This window comes from Poeciliopsis prolifica, unplaced genomic scaffold (genome assembly GCF_027474105.1).
Source record: "Poeciliopsis prolifica strain line A6 unplaced genomic scaffold, Auburn_PproV2 SCAFFOLD002, whole genome shotgun sequence".
NCBI lineage: Eukaryota > Metazoa > Chordata > Actinopteri > Cyprinodontiformes > Poeciliidae > Poeciliopsis > Poeciliopsis prolifica.
In genome coordinates this window covers 10,980,616-11,003,126 of record NW_026562377.1, presented here as the reverse complement: position 1 = coordinate 11,003,126, position 22,511 = coordinate 10,980,616, and the positions used below count along the sequence as shown (strand labels likewise).

Genomic DNA, 22,511 nt, shown 5'->3' with positions numbered 1-22,511 from the left:
GGTGGTTACTGTGTAAGAGGGCAGCATGCTTTAATTTATCTAAAGTTGCTCTGCTTTTTGTGACTCTTTCTTTCTGAGCATGCTGAAGAATAAAAGCACGGTAAGCGTGCTTAATATCACCTGCTTCTCAAATTAAAATCCATTCCTGTCTTAGTTCAACAGGTCTGATAAATATTCCATATATTCCCTGGCATAATGAAAACAGACACAAGTTATGAATGGAAATATGGAACAACAATGAAACCACAAAATTGCATGTGTTCCCTAAAGTATTGAAAAAGTAGTGAAAACACAAAAGAAAAACTGATCTGGGAGGAAACTAACAGATCAACTACACTGCTGGAATTTCCAACCAGCATTGGATGCATTCTGCTTGGAACAACAATGTGTTGAACACTCAATGTGTCTATGATACAGAGGATGGTCGTGAAAAAGAAAAGAAAAATCATGCTGTCCTGGCTAAAGTTTTGTGAAAGAATGTGTCATGGTTTGATGAAACTACACCAAAGACATGTTTGGAACAAAACAAATGACACCACAAAACAACACCACGCCCACAGTAGGACATCAGGGAGGCAGCATCATGTTCCCAGGTTGCATATTTTTCAAGTGAAATCGGTTTCAGTAAAGTGGATGCAATAACGTACAGTTCCAAAAAAAATCAATTTTGACTCAAAGAATTCAAGTTGTTGTTAGAAAGCTGGGAATGAGGAGAGATTGTATTTATTTATTTATTTGCCATCACTGTGAATCCAAGAGTACAGTCAGATCCACATGAAAATAACTTTAGTGAAGGAAAAATAAAAATTAGGAGTGGCTTAGCCAGAGTCCAGAACTAAATCTGTGAAAATCAATGGGCTGAGCAAGAGTTGTCTACACAATTGAATATAGCTCAAAAACTTTTGCACAAGTGGGCAAACATTTCCAGATAAGAAGTTAAGGAAGAATGAATGTTGAGATTGAATATGTTTTCATCAAAAATATTTTTTAAAAAAATCCTAGATAAAATGTGCAAGATAAATAGAAAGAAATTGAAATGGCTCTCATGTTTTCAACCATATGGTTTTCCATCTTAAATAAGGGCAATTATGTGACTATGTTTTTTGGTACAGGGTTTCAAAGAGGACAAACTAAATCCATTTATTTATCCATTTAAGTTACATTTTTTCCACCATGGTGTTCTAAGGCATAAAACTACACTGTAAAAATCACTGTACTCGCTCATATTGTAAACATAATGCATAAAATGCTGGACAGTAAATGTGGAAAACAACATTGTTCCTGTATCAACATACCAGTATTCTAAAACAGAAGCCAAGTCTAAATTATGTCTAAATTAAAATCAATGATAAACAAATGAAAAGCAAAACCAACGTACTTTTTTTTTACCAGCCTTTTCCAGCATGTGGCAGACACGTTGAAAACCAATAAACCAGGACAAAAAAAAATGAAAGATAAAGAAAAAAGAACTCCATGTTGAGTCTCAATTTCAAGCCTAAGTGGAATCAGGAAAAGTGACAGAATTGATTTATCAAGCAGCTGACAGAATGTGCTGTATATTCTGGTGAAGAGTTCTCACTTCGGTGATGATGTTTGTCTGTGACAGCAAGTACACAACCAGCATCCAGGCCAAAGCTTTGTGTTTGCCAGCACTAATTAGAAGGAGCCTTTGATGTCAGTCTGATAGCACAGTCAGCTGGATGAGGATGCAAACTTTCACAATAGACCTCCATCATTCTAGAGGACCACTTCTGACAGAGCTTTAAACCAGGATTATCATTGTTTGACCTGGAGATCACCGTTATGACAGGAGCAAATTGAGGAAGCCATGAGATGTCTACTAACTACAACAAATTGAAAATAAATGAGTGTTCGTCTCTATTTCCATTATTATCTGTTAGATGCCAGCTGTTGGCAGGTCCAACTGTAGTAAAGGTGTATCTGGTTTGTGGACAAGCGATAAAATAAAATTCATTGTCAGACGAAAGCAATTAGAAAGTCTGTTTAGAGTTCGTCTAAAGCCAGAACACTGTAAAACATAGAGAAAACATCATCATGCTGTGAGAATATTTTTCTTTAGTGGTAAACAAAACCTTGCCAGAGTTGATGGACAGAGAAATTTAGACAGAAAATCTTGCATAAGTCTTTAGATTTGGGCAGAGGTTCAGTTTTCATCAAGAGTATAAAATATGAGAAGGTTCAAGGACTTTAAATATTGTTTGCATTTGCACTATTTAGCAATTTGCTAAAAATGCATTTGCATTATCACAGAACTTTCTAATTTATTTCAAATACAGCAAAGGAGCAAGCGAGACAGTCCCTAGAGTTGACCTGGACGCGGCGTCTCTTGGTGAAACAGAAAAGAATGGACACAGGTTATAGTTGACCTCTGTCAGTGATATGGAGGAGGCAGCAGGTCTCTAAATGGAGTCATTCATTGGTGCCATCATCATCAGGGTCTCTGCCCAGGCACCTTCCGCAACAAAGATCCCTGTTCAGCTGCATGACTGACTTCTGCAGCTGTCACCTGTCCTGTGATATTACTGACATGACAGATCTGCCAAGAGCTCTGGGTCAACACTAATCATCTAATGTCAACCTCTTTTCCTGGAAACATGAAGATAGGGGAGGTGCTGACGCAACTTTTGCTCAAAAGTAGAAAGATTATTAAAGCCATGAAACATTTGCACACCAAGAGGCCATGTTGAGATGCGCCGGGAAGTTAGCATACATTTGATTCGAAAGATTAACAAATTCATGAGGTTGACATTGTACATATTTAGAAGTGGCAAAGTCATTAGTGTTTTCTCAAAGCCTCGGCATGTTGAACTTTAGATGTTCCAATGTAGACCCTATGGTCAAAACATGCAATCTGATTAAATCAGTCACTTTAATCTGCTCTTAGGTTTCTTCCTGTGATACAATGGAAAAAATCTGTTTAGAGTTCAGCTATTCAACGCTGGGAATAGGCGTTGAATTTCTGCATAATCCTGATGGTCAACATGAGGGGTCAGAAAGCTTATCTAAAGCCTCATCTTACTTTTGACTTCTTAGTCAATTGAATTGTAAATTGATTGGAGTACATACTGCCAGGTTTCATAAATAAATCATGGAAGACTCAGATATGTTCTCACCTACAGGTGATCAGCTTCATGTTTGAACAGCAACTTGGCAACATGGCTAAATTCTTCATTAATGAAAATAATTCCCTCTCTTTTTGTATACTATAATCTCAATGTTAACATTTTTTTCCATAAGAATCATCTGTTAGAGGTCTCATGTCTCCCCAATATACGGTTCTTTATGACTGAGCAATCTTTTAGTCCACCCTTTTATTAGTTTTAGATTACTCAAATCAGGTAAACCCCTCCTCCATAAATCATAGCTAATGTATGACGTATAGAAACCTTTGACTCAACTGAACTCATAAGAACCAAGAACTTTAAGGAGGTCCATTTCAAAAACAGGTTGTATACTGTTCTCCCAACTTTTCCAGCACACCACTTTCCAAAATAGTGAAGGAAACCTGTGACTCTCACCCACTAACAGTTGTGCTTACAAGGTAGAAATTAAAATAAATTGGGGTGCAAAAAACATTAATAATCCATGAGGATTCCTACATATTTCTAGAGTTCAATCAGGTTTTAAAGATCAAAATGTAGACAAAGGGAATTCAAGAAAGGAATTATAAAAGGACATTAAGGAAGTGACACAAAAACAGGAGAATCTGGCCAAGGACAAAAGGATGCATGGAAAGAAGTATAAAAGGAAGTTTGTGGACAAATATGAGGAAGTAAATAAAAAAATGAATCAAGTTGATTAATAATTAACTATCCTATCATTATGTGAATGAATCACTTAAGCATAGAATAGGAAGCTAGAAATGATAAATGGAAGTTATGGATTTAAGCCAAAGATGGAAAAGCTCTGACCCATGAAATCAAACTAAGGCTTCCATTTTAGTCCAAAATACATGGAAATTATATGCCCATCTTAAAGTCACATGACATGAAAATTTGAAAAAAAAATTACTAAATCCTTTACCACAATTTTTAGTTTTATTATAACCTTGCATGTTTAGCATATAAGGTACATAAAAAAGGGATCCAATTTTATAACAAAATTATGGCCCATCTTTACTTTTAACCAAATATTTTTTGCTCCTGCAGCAAAGAGCTTTGAGACACTGATTTAGACAATGGAAAACTGAATAAAATTTTGTTTTCTTGGATACTTGTCCCGTCCTCCATACATCGTACTCTGGAGAAAACCCATCTGCATAAACATTTGATATTTAAGACGTTATGAACAGACATGTTTTAAAGGATCCTTCCCCCTAAATTGTTTGATTAGTATTTGAAGAGGCATCTGAACCAAAACTTTTGTTCAACATCAACTTTAAAGGTATTTTATGACTGCCCAGTTATACAACCATTAAATTTCAGTCAGACTGCAGATTTAATTTTGACAACATAAAAAGTCTGCCCTATGAGGTTTTATTTCAAGTGAAAATCTTGAGATGGAGAAAAATTTTATCAATACACAACATTTTGTTACACAGTGCCCTTGCATCCGCGACTTACTTATCCCCATCAAAGAACCGTGACAGACACTCGGCGAACCATGAAAATACAAATCAGTTCACAGTAAAACTTAACTAATGAAAACTAAAACAAAATAAAAATGGATACAAGTGTAAATTCTTTTTTACAAAAAGGTAAAATGAAAACATATAAACTTGTTTAAATTTACACAATATATCTGACCAAACAAGCTTTTTTTTAAACAAACCTGCTTTTCAGATATTCCATTTTACTCCTTCTGAAAAACCTTAGGAGGAAAGAGGTGCAGGTCTGCATTTGGGACATTCAGTTCTCACATGTAGCACATAAGCTGAAAAGGTCTGAAGTACCATTCTGGCACAGGAGGGTAGAGTAGCTGAGGGAGGTCTAGAAAGGGCTTAAAATGCCCCTTTACAGTTAAATATAACTATGACTTTTTCTGGAATGTCCAAAGGCTCTGAAAATTGATGAAGCCAGAGTCCATTGAAAAAACATAAAAAAAGACCAAAGATTTAGTCATCAAACTTGATTTTCTTCCCCTGGGGTTTTGCTCCAAATCCGCCGCCTCCTCTTCCACCTAAAATGAGGAGAGAGCAAACATTTTACCACCAAGAATCATTAAAATGAAATCTCATCAAGCAGATAAGTTCAAGGTCCAAGTATGAAGTCAACATGACCACCTTGCAATCTCTCCTTAGTAAATATTCCTAAAAATTACCTCCAAAACCTCCACGTCCTCCGCCGCCGCGTCCACCCCTTCCTCCTCCTCTGCCGCCACCGCGGCCACCGAACCCGCCGAACCCACCGCGGCCTCCACGAAAACCTCCTCGTCCTCCACCGCCGCCGCCGCCTCCTCTGCCTCCACGGAAGCCACCGTCACCCTTGGGCTTGGCGTAGTCCAGAGTCACTTTGCTGCCGTCTATTTCACCATCCTCCATGGCCTCCTTTGCTGCCTTGCAATCACTCTCGTTATCAAAGTCCACGAAACCAAAACTGTTGAGAGAGTCCTTGGGTTACTGATAAAATTGTCACAAAACCATAGACTATGAAACTTGCTCAACTTTAGGGTTCAGTTTTTAATAAACGATGAAACCCAATATTGAAATTCAAAAATGTATGCTACATTTTAAAAGCTGTGAGAAACCATTTGAACTCACTTTAAATTTTTATCAGAGAAAATAAAACTGTCTCACATCAGACATGGACAACTTCCACCTAGAAAGCTGTCTGTTTAACTGCGACTTCACTCTGCTTCTCATGCGAATCCTTACACTGTCACTATTAGACAGATAGGTGCTCATGAGAAGCATCCAATATAAGTGGAGAACGTCTCTTCCTATTAAACGTACCCTTTTGATGCACCAGTGTCTCTGTCTGTAACTATTCTGGCTGCCACAGACCCTTCAAAGGAGTCCTTGAGACTCTGATCTGTTGTGTCTTCAGAAAGACCCTTGACAAAAAGAGTTTTTGTTGGACCTTGGAGAAGAAAAGAAAAACAAAGAAAAAAGGTAGCATTAATCATTTTGTCCTTGAAAACAACAGTTCTAATAAGCTGAAGCCCACTCTATAAGACCAGATCAGGACTTGACTATCTTAGAATCTTCAAGAAATTTCAGGAGATTAAGTTCTCATCATTTCTGGCCATGCCAATTGAGTGAGAAGAAAAGTTAAGACAAATATAAAAATGAAGTGGAGATATGTACCTGAGTTTCCTCTCCCTCCATCTCTTCCACCGCTGTTCTGGCTGAACTCCAGTCGGACTGAGCGACCTTCTATTTCTGTGTGGTTGAGGTTTTCCAAAGCTTCCTTGGCATCCTCTGCGTTTTCAAATTCTACAAAAGCAAAGCTAAAAACAAAGAACAAACCTTATTAAGATACATTTGTCACGTGAAAGGAAAAAAAAAAAAGTGCTGACAACTACAATAATTAGCCATGTTGAAAATTACAAAAGCATTAACTTGTAGCACAGTAGACCTTGTCAATACCCACATAAAAATAGGACAAAGCCAGTTCTGACTGTGCATTGCCTCTGCTTCTCGTGCGAATCCATGCATAATCATAGATCAGATTAACAGGAGCTCATGAGAAGGTCTGCTCAAATTATTTTTGTAGAAAAGTTCTTTAAGCATGGAGGTTCATCAAAAGTTGTCACAGCAATGCTTACCCTTTAGGCCGACCATCTCTTTGAGGAATCCTTACAGAGACGGCCTTCTCAAAAGTGGACTGCAGCACGTCCTCTGTGGCACTGAAGGAGAGATTATTCACCACCAATGTTTTACTGGCAGCGCCACCTGCTGCATGACAAGAGCACAGTGGTCAGATGAATACAGTTAAGAACAGTTCCATTTACATAGCTGAATATAAATATTTTGCACATTGCAAACCAGCTGCACCACAAATAAGGTGATTACATTTAAACTGGCATGTTTTTTTGAAAGCTTACCAGATACTCTTCCTCCTTTTTGGCTCTTGTCTCCAACATAGTCAACAATGATGGATCTCCCCTGCAGCTCAGCTCCCTGTGCTTCCTCCAGCATCTTCTCTGCTTCAGCCTCAGTTTTGAACTCAATGTAGGCAATGCTATGAAAAGAAAAAAAAATATTTTGCAGAACAATATGTGGTGATAATATTGCTTCACAATTTACACCTTATATGTATGAAATACAACAAACCACTGCAATTAAATGTGTGGAACATTCACTAAAAATGTAGACGAATGCTTTATTTTCCAGATTTCTAGCCAGTCAGATTTTAGAACTCCAGATACTTTCATTTAAAAACAACAACAACAAAACATTATAGTTAAAATAATTATGAAAAAAGACAGCCTACCCTCTGTTTGTACCAGTTTGGCCTTGTGGTAACCGAACGTCAACCGCACTTTCAAACAGCTCTTTCAGGTCATCGATTGTTGCAGAGTAAGGAAGATTTTTTACAAACAGTGTCCGGGCATCTCTCTCTGAAAAACATATATTATTAGAAACAGAAAAAAAAAAAAACAGTCCAAAAAGTAATATAGCTACAAAACCCACATGCTAAAGATCAGATTTGTTATCAGTAGGTATAATTATTACCTTTCTTTCCCTCTTGTGAGCTCTCTTTGCTGCGAGCTTTATCCAGCTTCAGCTCCTGACCCATACATTTCTTGCCGTTGAGCTCCAGCGCTTTGTTGAGATCGTCCTCATCTGCAAAGTCTACATAGCCAAATCTCCTACCAAGGTAAAGGACACATGTCACTTTTAACACTGTCCAAAACAAGAGATATGTCCAAAATGTGCAAGATCTGACCCAATATAATGCCAGCCCCCTCCACTAAGGTCACAAATCTTTAACGTACACAGCAGTCAATGACTCAAAATAGCTGCTTACTTTGACATTCCAATCCGGACGTCGGTGATTTCAATGTCGTTTTTTGAGAAGAACTTTCTCAGCCCATCTTTGATCTCTTCAAAATCTTTGTTGCAGTTCAGATTTCCAACAAATAAACTGAGCCCTAAATAAAAGTAAGACGTTTCATTATTTTATGTGAAGCAGCATTCAATATAGAAATATAGTTCAAGTTTTCTATTAAATCCTTCCTTACCTTCACCATCTGACTTTACTTTCTTAGCAGGTGGTGTCTCCTTCTTGCCTTCTGCTTTTCTCTTTGCAGGTTTTACTGGGGCTTCTGTGGATAAAGGAAGGAATTTTAAATTTGGTGTCGTAAAAAAGAAATGACAAAGGAAAGAAAACTGGAGACAGAACCAAATACAAGTTTCATTCCTCAGCAGGGAGGAAAATATGTATTTTTAAACTCACCCTCTTCTTCCTCCTCATCGTCGTCTTCGTCCTCATCGTCCTCCTCCTCATCATCCTCCTCTGACTCCTCCTTTGCTTTGACCATGCCGGCTTTCTTTGCCTTTGTGGCTGCAGGAGCTGGAGTGGTGTCCATCTCTTCCTCAGAGTCTGCAGTACGTAAACATTATTAAGTCTCAATTCATTGCGGGAAAAAAAAAAAAACATGACCAAACATAATTAACTTGAATCAGATATATATAAAAAGGTGACATCATACATGATCAGTATTAAGTCCCTTAGAATCATCACCAAAGTGTAGTAATGTACAGTCTTTATAATAAAGTAAACAGGCTTGGCCTTACCATCTTCATCATCATCATCATCTTCCTCAGACGACTCTTGAGCAGGCTGGGTCTTAGCTGCTGGTTTTGCTGATTGCTTGGCTGCTAGGGTCTTCTTGGGTGGTGGGGCCTCTTCTTCTGAGTCATCATCTTCCTCGTCGTCGTCATCATCAGAGGACTCTTCAGCAGCAGCCTTGGTTGGTGCCTTTGCTGCAGGCTTAGCAGGAGCAGCCTTTTTAGGGGCTGGAGCCTCCTCCTCAGAATCCTCTTCATCAGAAGACTCCTTTGCAGGTTGGGTCTTCACTACAGCCTTGGCAGGACCCTTGGCAGGACCTTTGGTAGGCTTTGCAGCGGCCTTGCCTGCTTTCTTGGGAGGTGGTGCCTCTTCTTCAGACTCATCTGTTCAGATGTTAATGTTAATTGCAGTCGTGCAAGGTAAAGATTCTAAGATGCAAATGTAAACAGTGTCACAGCGATTGAGGATAGAACCGGCAGACAGTTAAATACGCACCGGCACCGAAGACATAGCGCTGCCTTTGCTTTTCCTCCGTACATAACACACATGAGTACTGAACAAACCCGTGCATGCCAAGAAATGGAGGGTGTCGGGACAATTTTGACAAAATTTCCAAGTCCTACATATACATGGACCACAAAGTTGCATCTGCTTTAACTCCATTACCACATACCGTCATCATCTTCATCATCATCTGACTCCTCGGCTTTGGCTGGAGCTGCCTTAGCTGGTGCTTTTGCCTTTGCGAGTGTAGTTTTTGCAAGCGTCTTTTTAGGTGGTGGCGCCTCTTCCTCAGAGGACTCTTCTATAGATTGTCAAATGGGAAAGTTTTAGACAACGATTTCAGATAAAAGCTCCTTAAAGAAAAATCGTCAATGATTTGCAGAATAAAAGCTTTGAAGAACAAGCTTTGCTAAACACCTAATAAAAAAAAAAAAAAAAAAACACTAATTGTAAGATTAAGCATCCATTGTGCTAGTGTGTCCAGAAATGGCTACAAATCCTATGTTTTCAAAGTTGTCCAAATCGAGTCCATCCTATGATTTTAAAACAGAAGGGGTGATTAAGACGATGATAAAATTTTGAGATTTTTTCCAAGAAAATTTTATAGTATGGTGGACACTAAACTGGAGGCAAAATGATGCTTTAGCTGATAAGCAACAGACATAAAATATTTATGCTACTGTTGTACTTTAGGATTTTTGGTGTTATGACTACCTATTGGTGGTCTTTGGTATAAAAAAAATAAAAAATAAAAAAAAAGAGAGAAGTTCAAAGCAATACCTGAATCGTCGTTTTCATCACTTTCAGCCTTCTTAGCAGTCACACCATTCTTGACAGCTTTTGTAGCTTTTGCTGGAGTTGCTTTCTTTGCAACCTTAGCTGGAGGAGCCTAATGGCAAAATAGAAACATGTCAAAATGATTTTACTGCAATAAATTAAAAATGTTAAAATAAAACTAAAATCATAGTGAAAAGTACCTCTTCCTCTTCACTGCTGTCCTCCTCGCTAGACTCCTCTTCTTCCTCCACCTGTTTAGGTGGGGGGGCTTTTTTCTTTTGCGCTTGATTTGCTGCCTGAAAATGACACAACAGCACATTTTGATGAATAACAAAGAAAACTACTGATACCATACATTTGTCTTAGTAAAAAATAAACTTGAGGTACAAATATAAATACCATATTCACAATGGAAAACGGTATGTACAACATTTCAGATTATAAAATAAAAATATAAACTGGTGCCCGAAAAAAAAGGTTATTTAGACCATTGTAATGTTCATGATATCAAATACAACAAACCAAGTCTCATGTTATCCGCGTCGGAACGCTGTAATACACACTCGGTTTTGGTTGCTCGCCTCGTGTGTCACTCAGCATACACCCACCCACGTGGGACTCATGAGGCAGGCCAGCTAACATATGGGCTAAGCTTAAATCAATTAGGTTAATAGATTTTCACGAATAATAAATTACACAAAAAATAAAGCTGCTACATACAATCTCTAGAAAAGCAAAGATCATTTTAATTTAATTTGCAAGTTGTGGGGGGGGGGGGGGGGGGGAAATACCGCTGGAAACGCCGATCAAAGCTACAGCTAGCTTGAGCTAGCATAGTGCATGCTTCCAAAAATACAAGAAAAAAAGTTAAATATAAGTCTGGAGTTGCGGCTTAGTTGTTGAGATCAACCTTTATCGAAGGGTAAAAGCTGCACCACAAACAGAGACGCGTGGGTACCATGTTGCAAAGCTGGCTACAGTTAGCAGGCCAAGCTAGGCCACATCCACGCTATTTCGATCGAGGATCAACGCAATTTACGAAAAAAAATATAAACCAAACGCTGACAGCTAGGTGACTTTCAAAAACTTCTTCATAACCCACTAATTCACTTCAGCACATAATCCTATATTTCTATTGTGAATTAAGTGTTTAATCTTCTTAAAAACGCAACAACTTTGCCGTAAGGGCCTCGTGCGTAAACACAGCTTAATCTACCACAAGCGCGCGCTCATACGTAATCGTGAAAAGAGGAACAAAAAGAAAAAAGAAAAAAACACTTTATCTTACCTTTGCTAACTTCACCATGATTACTGTTGTTGCGTGTTTCAATGAAACACTGGAATCTCGATGTGTAAAGACGGGTAACTAAACTGCTAGTATATGCACGTGGTTATGTCTGCTCGCTGGAACATTGGACTGGAAAAAGACAGATAGGTCGCAGCCGCGGCTTCTCTCTTGCTCTACGCTATGACGCCGAACTGCCCACATACATGCATCAACCAATCCCAAGCCGTATTGCTCGCACCGTGCGTGAGCCTTGCGTATGACGTATAATTTTGCTGAAACGCAGAGAGAAAGGAAGTCGCCTGCACGAGCCTTAGTTATTCTTTGTGTAACATCAAAATGATCGCGTTGCGTTGTGAATCAGTACAAAATACACACTTTCAAATGTTAGCAGAGCTCTACTGATGGTGTAGCACTGCTAAAGCTTTAAAGTCCAGTTTGCTAAGCTACACAAAACGTAGTTTAAACCTATGCAGCTGTTTTAACCACGTGTATTTAACAATTGCTATGGACCGTCGTCACACGTGGTTTACGCCTACTGTGGGGAAAACACTGATCTCATTCTTCCAAGTTGTTTTTCGTTTATTGAAACGTTTTTTTATCTTTCATTCGGTTAAAAATGTGAGCGTTGTTAAGGGATAAGACATATAAAAAAGTTGCAGAACAGCATCACAGGTAATCAAGTGTCTGCCTAACTATCATGCCAGCGGCCATGACGCAAATGAATGCATTTTTTTAAACTTTTCTTTTATGCTAATACAAATACTTTAAAACAGGTATAAAAAAAGCTGATGTAAATGTATTAATACTTCGAAATATGTGTTTATTTAAACTGACTAAATTTGTGAATGTAAGTCAACTCATCTAAGCCAATATACAGTCTCTTTACATTTGTCAGAAATATTAAAATAATGCCATGATTAATCAAAATATGATTTGCCTGTAAGGTATTTTCAAATATTATTTCAGAATTTGGAATTTCCCTCCATCTTAATGTGAATTAGCCAACTTATTATTATTAAACCTAATGGAGGAGGAAAGTCAGTACACAAGCAAATATGTTTTGCAGTATAGTCTATAATTCACAACTTGATTTAACAGCATCGGTCTAATTTGAAGGATATAATGTAAATTTAATTGCCGAGTCAAAATAACCATGTGTGATGAGAACAATGACATAACTCATTGGGAGCAAAGTATTTCAAAAGGTATAAAAAGGAAGTCAGAACTTGTCCAAATGGAATGACAACTGCAGATTGAGGACCGTCTATGACAGTTTGCAGCTGTCTACATTAAGAACACCCATCCTGTACAATAGAAGTGGTCATAGTTGTAATTCGAAATTTTAGAGTTGGACAAAGTTTCTATGCAAGCCTGCAACCATGAACATTTAGCCAGAACTATTATGAAATGGGTTACACCAAAGTATGAACCATATAAAATCCAGTCCTAAAACAGAGTCCAAATTGGCTGAGTAGTCCCTTATGTGCAAATCTGCAGCATAAGCTAACTGTAAACCACATCTTTTTTTGTCTAGATATTTGTTGACAATATTTGTTAAAAAACGTTGTGTTTTGCTCTGTCTGTTAGTGTGTATAAAATCAAACACATTCAGGCTTGCTATTTGTAAAATGACTCAATGTTAACTTTTGGTAGGTATAGGTGGAGCTTTGTTCCTGGAATTTCAAAGAGTATTCAGAAAATTGTTTTAATTATAAAACTAATCCTGTTTCAATAGGCTGTGCTTGTTTTCAATGGTTCTAAAAGGTCTGCAGCCCTCCAGAGTACTTACACTGTCAACATTAACTAGATTAACTCCTTATATTTAGTGCTGTTGATGGTGGAAGCAGTCTGATACCAAGTAACTTTCATGTTGTTGAATCAGGAGACGTTCACAGCACATCTGAGTAATTTACACTGAACACCACACAGAGGCAGCATTGCATTTTACATCTTTCACTCAAAGGAATCTCTGAGTCAGAGCTGAGGATTTGCTTTTCTTCTTCTTGTGTGACTTTTGTATATAAAAAAAAATAAATTATATATTATATATATATTTTATATATATATATATATATATATATATATATATATATATATATATATATATATATATATATATTTATATATATATATATATATTATATATATAAATATATATATATTTATTAAACCTAATGGAGAAGGTTTAATAATATATATATATATATATATATATATATATATATATATATATATATTATATATATATATATATATATATATATATATATATATTTATATATATATATATATATATATATATATATATATATATATATATATATATATATATATATATATTTATATATATATTTATATATATATATATAGGTCCTATGCTGCGACCTATCTGTCATATATATATATATATATATATATATATATATATATATATATATATATATATATATATATATATATATATATGAAGTTTTCAGTCTCTAATTTTAAAAATATACTCATACTTTGTTCATTATTTTTGCTGCTTTCTGTTCCAGTAAACCATATCCAAGTTTTCTGACATTGAGAAACCATCTCTGAGTATAAAGACGTTATTCCAGTGCTACAAAGACACATTAACAGAACTAAACCTCACTAGAGCTCATAAGATGAATCTAGAGGGCATACAATTTGCTCTTTTCAAAGCACTTTCCCCTACACTTGTGTTGCTCTGGTGGATTAAATCAAGTGAACCCAACAAATGGAGGCATTAGTGAGAAAAATAGATGCACCCTTTTGGGTTCTCTGTGTCTCCCTTCTTTTATCGCAGACAGACTCATTATTTCTGGGCAGCCACCCAAATTACTCATAGGGAGATTTAAACTTACTGTTCCTCTATATGTCAATGACATTTTCCATTGACAGCACCATCACTAATGGAGCTAAATTCTAAGATTCTTGATTGCCTGAATCATATTCTAGCAACAGCATCAAATTTCCTGCAGATATTCATTCAGATATTCATCCATTCCCAAGACATCCATTGGGAAAAAAAATTAATTGTGATGACAAAAAGAGAAGAGTTGTACCCCCAGATAATATGTTATATACTAGAGTTTATTGTGGTATGTAGAGTTAATTCATTTGCGTCTTGTGTGGAGAAAAAAAACATGTTCTCACACTATATCCAAATTGAAAAGTTTCTAAATTTGAAAGTATTTTAGGAACCTTTACACTTTCTGTGAAATGGTATTTACCTTTTCCAGGTTATATACATAACATATATCACATTATTTAACTGTATAACATTTTGCTTGAAATTAAATCTTCCTGATAACAGCATGTAGTTTTTTTTTTTTTTTTTGGTTCGTCACTACTCTCCGGCTCCCTCTAGTGGAGGCGACATGATAGAACACAATATCATAGACATTGACCAAATAGTCTCTTTAATAGGTACATATTGCAAGTACAAAGTAGGGCCCTTTTCTGTCTTGACAGCAGCTGATTCTTTTGTGATATAAAAACTGAACAAGGTACAGGGAAAATTCCTCAAAAATGTTGGTTTATATTGACATGATAGAGCTGTTGGCTGAACGTCATGTTGGCTGAACATCATGTCTGAATCTCCTGCTCTACCGCAACACAAAGGTGTCAGATTAAGGTCTGATGAACTCACGTTTATGTTATTTTGAGCTTTGTGACACGATGCGCCTCATGATGCTTATTCTGTTCTTCAATAATAATTTTCATAATTCATAATATATTGAGTTGGTGCCACATGATTGTCTTATTTGTTTTATGACTTGACTTGTGTCAGTTTTAGAGTGCCATTTTTTTCTGTTGTTTAATGAAAAGCGTTTTATTAAGAAAAAATAGGTTCAATACAAAACACATTTATTATATAATCTGAAACATTTAACCATGATTTCAGAGTGATAATTTTGTTAATTAAAATTGGTCGACAATAATATTCAGGTCAGACCTTTTGGAAATAATTTATTAAATTTCTTTTACAAAAATGACTTCCAGTAACATCCAAATCAGATCATCTCACAAGACTGAAACTAGCCTTTTTAAAGACTTATACTGCAGCTCACTTATTTTCACATTTTCCACTTAAACATTTTCATAGATTTTATTTTGTATCTTTTCATGTTATTTATTTCTTTGATGATTTGTTTCTTTGAACATTGCACATCTTTGGTAAGTTTTGAATACCACATGGAAATGTTTTTTGCTCCCTCTTCCCCTCGTTATTCCCACCTCCACCTTGGAAAATTTTGCTGTGGGACAAGTGTCACAAAAACAGAGACATTAATTGTTATTACCACCACTATACAACTTGACGTTGCAGCAGGAAAGATTTGGTTTGGATCCAAGCTCCAAACATTGCAGCAATAAAAAACCTAGAAACTTAGTGCTTCACCTTTTCTCCCCAATAAATCTACTGATGCCATATATATTCCTCTAAATATCCCTAAAAGTTAATGATAAGCTGAGTTGAAAGGAAGGGTGGAGTATTCTTTAGCAAGAATACAGATTTGGAATCACTCTAATTGGCTTTTTATTCATGCTCCTACACGATATTGCTAATGTTTTATTTCTGAGGTTGCAATCTTCTAGTTATAACAGTCAACTTGAATATTTGTGATGGGCAAAATTTGCTTCAAGGATAGTTTAAGTGTGTTTGTTGGGTTTTTTTAGGGTTCAGGTGATTTTTTAAAAATATTTTTATAAAACACATGACAAAGATAAAGGGACATCCAGTAGGTGAGTCCTGTTGATCCAGGTCACGATTCTGAAGGTAGTTTAGCAATTTCTGTAGCTAAAAGTTGAAAATGTACCGTAGATGTTAAAAGATTGTGACGATACATCACAATGTTGCAGGCTGAATGCAAGAAAGGATGAATTAAAAAAGTTTAAAGAGACAGAAATGTTTTAGTGTAGGGTTCAAAAATAGTCTTGAAAATTCTGGAATATCTTTTTCCAATTTTGAGAAAGATAAAAGTGATGTGCATGGGTTAAAATGGACCTTTGGCCTTTATTCCTTATTCCAGTACCATAAAGGATAAGAATGTGAATTTGTGAAAAGTCAGAGTTTTACATCCATTTAGCTAACATACTTTGGTTGATAGTACACTTGCCTTTTGTTTAATAACAAAGGCACCAACAGCCTCTCACCGCTGAAAAATTTTTGTGAGCATAGAAAATGCATAGGTGGAAGGACAAAAACTACCACCTTGTTTAATTATTATAAAATGTGAGTGGAAATATCAAAAAAGGAGCAAAATAGCCCTTAAATACACTGCTGAGTCAGCAACTAACATTAGGATTGTCTTACCTAATGCTTTAGCACTAACAAAAAATAAATTTAAAAAAATAGTCAAATGTTTCCTACTTGTTGTTCAGGTTATTGATGTTCTTTACTAAATGTCTAATTGTTCTTTCACAACATTAGTGAGACACAAGACGCCCAGAAAGGATGGCATGTGCACATGGAAGTTCATTTTTATCATATTTTTTCTTAAAACATTCACAACTATATAAGACAAAAGTAAAAGGAAACAAAACAGAATTGACCTGCAGTTTGCATCCATTTTCAAAAATGTTACATAAATAACACTCAGATTTATAAATATCTCTTTTATAAACATATAAATATTTTAAACATAAATACATTAACGCAGGAGTGAATGAAGTACTTGAATGTACAGCAGCAGCAGCAACAATGTACAGCTCTTGCGGTTTTTAGTTTTTACACCATTGTCCACAACGTCATAGTATGCATCTCTGTATTTGTAGACCATTTGTCTGGCATACATTGATGAATATATACCTGCATATTTACTATGTATATATTCATATTTATTTATATAAAGTGATGAGGCTTCTGCAGCATTGTCTTCTCAGTCTTTGCCCAACGCTGGCTGTGGGCTCGATCGTACCGAAAGTCATATCAGTTGGTCATTTTTCGCTCAGGTGGCAACACACTCAGCCTATGTTGTCCAAACCCATCGTCCAAAGACCTAGAAAAAAAAACAGAGAAACAGGAGAGAAAATCTTATAAGCACTGTCAGAGACTGGTCCATAAACACATGATCATTTATCCTGTAATTTTAAGAGCCTATTCATCAGCTGCTAATCATCCTGGGGATTTCCAAACATGCTTGTTGGTTTTAATCTCCATTAAAAAAATCTTACTCTGGTGTCTTGAACTGGGAATCCATTACAAACTTTCACATTTCTGGGTGCTAACCAGTGACCAACACTTCCAAGTTAGTCATAAACTCTCACGTCCCCATGCTGGATCTGACTGTTTCACCACAACCACAAAAAGGCCCCAGCCCTCAGGACTAATTGTGTGTCACCTTAGCTTTCACATTACTTCATTCACAAACACAGCCCCGTCCCTGCTTTTGGTAAAAAACTTGGGTTGGGAGAAAATGGCTTTCCCAGAAAGTTTCTGACCACTGCAGGGTGCTTCGTTTTCAAGACATTGCATGGATGTGTACGCGCTTGTCCACATCGCCACTTCCTTCCTCCATCCCTCCTTGTCATCTCCACTTCCTAAACATGATGTATGCCGCTGTTTTTCCAAGTGAAACAGATGGGATCGTCCACGATTATGAGTAGAAACACGAGAGTGGACTTCCTAAACACCCACAGGATTGCACCCTATCTGTCACTCTAATTGAAGTGAGTTTTTCAGCAAGCAGTTTGCATTCTCGAAGAAAGTATTGCAGTGGTTGAAAATTTATTATTGTATTAATTTGATACATTATCTTATTTGGACCGTTTGGGGCTTAAAATCTTTCTTTGTTCCAGGTGGTTTAATAACAAGGATTTATTCACACAGTTATGACACAATAACACACTTGAGTGGCTCCTGACATGTAACTAATTTCTGAATTACACTGGAATTTATTGCAAAATGCAAGTATCATCTGTCCATTTGTTGACTTTGTAAGAACAGAACATTAGTCCTAGTGTGTGTGTGTGTGTGTCCTCTGCGCTTTCTAAGGTAATGGAAGTGAAGTGTCCTAAACTATTCCTTTCATTTTATTATTATTATTTTATTTTTTATTTACCAAATCTGCTTTCATCTTTTCTGAAAGCAGATTTTCCTCTTTGTTTCTGTCTGGGACGTTACTCTGGTTCCACCTAAGTGTAAAAAGCAGGGATGCCCCATGAACTCACCGCCTCTGCGCAGCTCCGAGCCCTAGCAGCCCATCCCGCTGATGGTCCCTATCCTGTCCATCTTGTGTCCGAAACAGCCACTCCGTGACGTGGAGCCCGCCTTCTTGTTTCCCGACTTGTGCCTCCTCGCTGCGGGCTGGTCGTTGAGGAGACGTGCCCACATCCCTCTGGCGCGGGTGTCCATGCGTAAATCTCGCAGTAACCTCATCCGAGTGCGCACTGCGTCTATCCTCCGCTCCCTCTCATCTGACTCCAGGATCTCCGCTAGTTCCTCACCCAGCAAACTTCGGAGGGACTATGAGATGAACAAAATAGATGAGCAGTGCATCCCTGCGATAAAAGTTCTTTTTTTTCTTTTTTTCCAAGCCTCTGATAACTCAAACAACAAGAAAATATACTGCTTGTTCGGGCAGAGGTTACATACTTTTACACCATTTGAGGTGTATAAGTGTGTTGAAATAGAGGGAATATTTCAACATTTTATACCCTTCGGGGGTAACGGCTTCAAATTCCACCACAAAAGAGAATGTTGCAGTTATTAGATTAGAGGTTAATTGAAATCACAGAGAGTCTATAAATCTCCCCTGTCGCATAGGCTATAAGTGCTGCTTTAATTTTTATTCAGTGACACTGCGTCCTAATAAAACCACCAGACTGGGAAACAGGTGCATATGATCGGTATTTAGTCTGGACTTTGGTATCCACTTCACTCTGGTCATTTATTGATTTGTTAATAACGGATATATGACTGCATGACTTATTTTAAATAATTAGGGTGGTCCTATGGCACGATCATAATTAGATTTTACGCACACAACAGATTCCAACAGACACATTTCCAAGTCGGGAATAAGTGTAAAACGAACCACCGGTACCTGATGATAACTAAATTGTGGATCACAATTTAGCACCTCTTTAAATTGCTATCTTGTAAATGTCACAGAATAAAATGTTATTGTAGTACAACCAAAAGAAACGCAAAAAAGTTTGGGCAAGTTTTAACTTATTAACAAAGAGAAAACAAAGCTTTTCCAGAACGGCAAACGTGAGCTAAAATCATATCTGACGCGTTTATTTATTTATTTATTTTTTTTGCGCTCAAACAAAACAAAACAAAAAAAACTTAATGCATAAACGAAACACCAAGCATCATTTGAGATGCAACCGGCTTACCTTCTGTTGCGCTGGAGTCAAAGGCTTTGCTCCCATCTTTTCTGAAAGCAGGCTGACCAAAAGTCCACAGGCAACCAAGTAGGACAAGTTCATTTTGTCAAGTCTTACAGGGATTCCTCTCCTCTTCTTCTTCTTCTTTAGTAAGATGGACGGTCGTTTCAGTCAGTCAGCCACTGAACGGGTTTGAACGCGTCCTTTTACCCAACGCTTCTGAACTGCTGTTCTAATTCTGCGCATCAGTCCTCGGCTCTTTATAGCCATCCCCCAATGATGTCACGACAACCTGCGTAATGGTCCTCCTTCAAGCCAATTCTTTGTTTTCACTACCTGCCTCCGAGCACGTCACGTCATTTAATTAAATGATACAATGTTCTGGACGTCGAGGCTTTACAGGAAATGATATACCGTCCATCCCCTTTCAAAAGTTCCCTTATGTCTAACTGTTGAACCCTCAGCCGAATTGGTACTAAATAACATTACAGTCCTGGTGTAGGACCAACAAAAATTCAAGAATGATAACACTTTCCAAAAAAACAAAACAAAACAAAACAAAAAAAAAAAAAACAACAAAAAACATGACTTTTCACAAGCACAAAGTATAAAACGCTAGATTTTCCTCTAGAATTTAAGTCAACTCTTTTACAGTGATTTTACTAGATACATTTAAAGAATTGTGCACTAAAGGCAAATCATCTGAGCAAATGTAAACTTCTTGGATTGGAAAATAGAAACTTGTACACATTTCACAAAGAAATCAAGAACAAAGTACAAACAAAAGCTGTTACAACACATAAAGCATCTCTACATAAAGAAGAGTCGACTAATGACATCACCATCGAAGGCATCTGTTTCAATATGCTTGAGGGAAAGTTACAATAAAAGAAGGTTTAGACTAAACAGCAGATAATCGCAGATGAGATTTTCAGGTTTTCTTGCTCAGAAAGTCAAAGACATATGTTTTTTTCACCTCCACCAGGTCTCTGTAGAAAATAACCAGATAACACACACAAAAAAAAGTATTTTTGAGTGCTATGTATATTTATATGATTAAGACCGACAACTCGGGTAGATTCTCAATAAGTATCTAGCCTAATTGCATCGGTTTACAGTGTGGCAGTGATGAAACATTAATAAAGAAGTCCTTTTCAGTGTTGTGATAAGAGTTGTTAATGCGATTTTGTTCAGATTATCTGTACCTCACAGGCCCAGAGATTAAAAGTTAAGAGTTTTGTCATAAAACCATCTGATTTGCTATTAAGAAATTCACTGGAGAATATTTTTAAGGCAAGATGATAAATAGCGCCATTACTTCACCCCACCATCTGCTTTAACATATCTCAATCACATTTTGATGGCAGCATGAAAGACACTGAATCCATATCATGGATGTTTGTCTGAAATATTGTAATTAATCTTTCATTAAAAAAAAAAAAACACGAATGACTGAAGTTAGATTGTCTCATAGTGGTAGCACAGAAGCACATCTTTTAAGAGACAATGCCACTCTTTTGAATAGAAATGCTCGTTAATTTTGTTTTCTAATGAAATCAACATGTTAGGGACGGAATTTGTACATTCTAAACACATCATAGTAATGTTTTATTTGAGGGATGGGGCTGTGAAAATCGAAATGTCACAACTTCAATTGAGTGAAGTTGAGTGTGTATTAAGGAAGCTGTGAAGTTACAAAGTGACAAGAGGAACGGGAGTGTCAGGCAGCAACCGCTTTGGAACACACAGTGGCAGCATTTGCTGTGCTGACAGGGGAAAGTTCTCTGTAGTCAAATTTTTGGTGGGTAAGCATCAAAGAATGAAACTTGGTACAAATTGAGCAGATCAAAGAAAAATCCAAGTAAAGCAGAGAAATTGCACAACATTTATGTGCAGTCATTTTAAGTGTGTTTATGCATCTGCTGGAACTAAATATGAAGGTCTTCTTAACTGACTTACCAAATAAAGTATATTGTTTTCTGTTCAATCTCCCTTTGAAAGTTTGTTACATGCATTCAACCTAAATTAAATAACTATGATTGTTTCTAATTAAACTCAATTATTAGCAATGGCACTCCAATGATTTTGCTCTGAATAACTAATGAACAAACTAGAACAGCAATTAGCACTAAAATCAGAATTACTTTAATTAACAACTGTTTTGATTTGTTTAGGGTTCAGGGTTGTTTTCCTGATTAAATTATACATAGAGTAGAAATAGTCCATCACTATTAATAGACACACGGGGGAAAATGACACTCACCATTTAATCATTCATAAATACTGCAAAATATAAACACTCTGCATCAAATGGTTCGATAGAAATTTTTAGTTATACTTCTCACAAAAAAGTTAATTGAGTTTCTAAATGTAGAAAGGGAGGCAGATCTTTCAGCAATCAGGCTCCTCTGCTGTGAACCCAGGTCCCACTTTTAGTCCATTATGCAGACACTGTGTCTACTTTTAGGGCTAGATTTAAAACTTAAATTTTTTTATGACACTGACAATTACCCTAGCTTTAATTATTCCGGGGGATCTCAGTAGATGCTCTGCTGTGTTGAAATATGAAGCAGTAATTTCTTCAGTGGCTGTTAATGGAAAGGTAGTTACACTGCCATCTACTGTGTCTTCCGAGTACTGCCGTTGTACTGTTCCTTTCTGAAGTGACGAGAAACGCCGCAGGGCCCAGTGTCGCTAAAAAGTTCGGTTTTTGAGTCAAATAAACGGACTTGAAGGATTCACAATGGATGAAAAGATGCATATCGACAAACTGAACTGACCAGAGAACAAGCGTACGTAAAAGTTTCAGATGAAGCAATTGCTAAAGCTTCACGGCTATGCTGCATGCTAACGGAGACGAAATGTTAATCACACTAAAAAAAGCATTAAAGAGTCCAAGTGTAAAA

The 22,511-nt window shown here is 36.8% G+C and overlaps 2 protein-coding genes and 2 non-coding genes across 4 annotated transcripts; all 4 read right to left on the bottom strand.

Moving 5' to 3' along the window:
• Positions 1-4,480: 4,480 nt before the first annotated feature.
• Positions 4,481-11,425, bottom strand: ncl (nucleolin). The gene is made up of 16 exons (XM_055056169.1): positions 11,266-11,425; positions 10,178-10,273; positions 9,981-10,089; positions 9,370-9,501; positions 8,702-9,079; positions 8,361-8,507; positions 8,146-8,229; positions 7,932-8,055; positions 7,637-7,773; positions 7,395-7,521; positions 7,006-7,142; positions 6,727-6,856; positions 6,266-6,408; positions 5,912-6,038; positions 5,281-5,555; positions 4,481-5,139 (listed from the first exon to the last, which is right to left on the bottom strand). The coding sequence occupies exons 1-16, from the start codon at positions 11,281-11,283 to the stop codon at positions 5,075-5,077; spliced, it is 2,229 nt and encodes a 742-aa protein (XP_054912144.1). The 5' UTR covers positions 11,284-11,425; the 3' UTR covers positions 4,481-5,074.
• On the bottom strand, positions 5,745-5,871 carry LOC129351929 (small nucleolar RNA SNORA75). Its single transcript, XR_008604809.1, has one exon. It is a non-coding gene; the product is annotated as a small nucleolar RNA SNORA75 (small nucleolar RNA).
• LOC129351939 (small nucleolar RNA SNORA57) lies at positions 9,143-9,282 on the bottom strand. Its single transcript, XR_008604813.1, has one exon. It is a non-coding gene; the product is annotated as a small nucleolar RNA SNORA57 (small nucleolar RNA).
• A 5,404-nt stretch (positions 11,426-16,829) lies between the features above and the next one.
• nppc (natriuretic peptide C) lies at positions 16,830-19,819 on the bottom strand. The gene is made up of 3 exons (XM_055055758.1): positions 19,615-19,819; positions 18,442-18,736; positions 16,830-17,270 (listed from the first exon to the last, which is right to left on the bottom strand). The coding sequence occupies exons 1-2, from the start codon at positions 19,705-19,707 to the stop codon at positions 18,464-18,466; spliced, it is 366 nt and encodes a 121-aa protein (XP_054911733.1). The 5' UTR covers positions 19,708-19,819; the 3' UTR covers positions 16,830-17,270; positions 18,442-18,463.
• Positions 19,820-22,511: the final 2,692 nt, after the last annotated feature.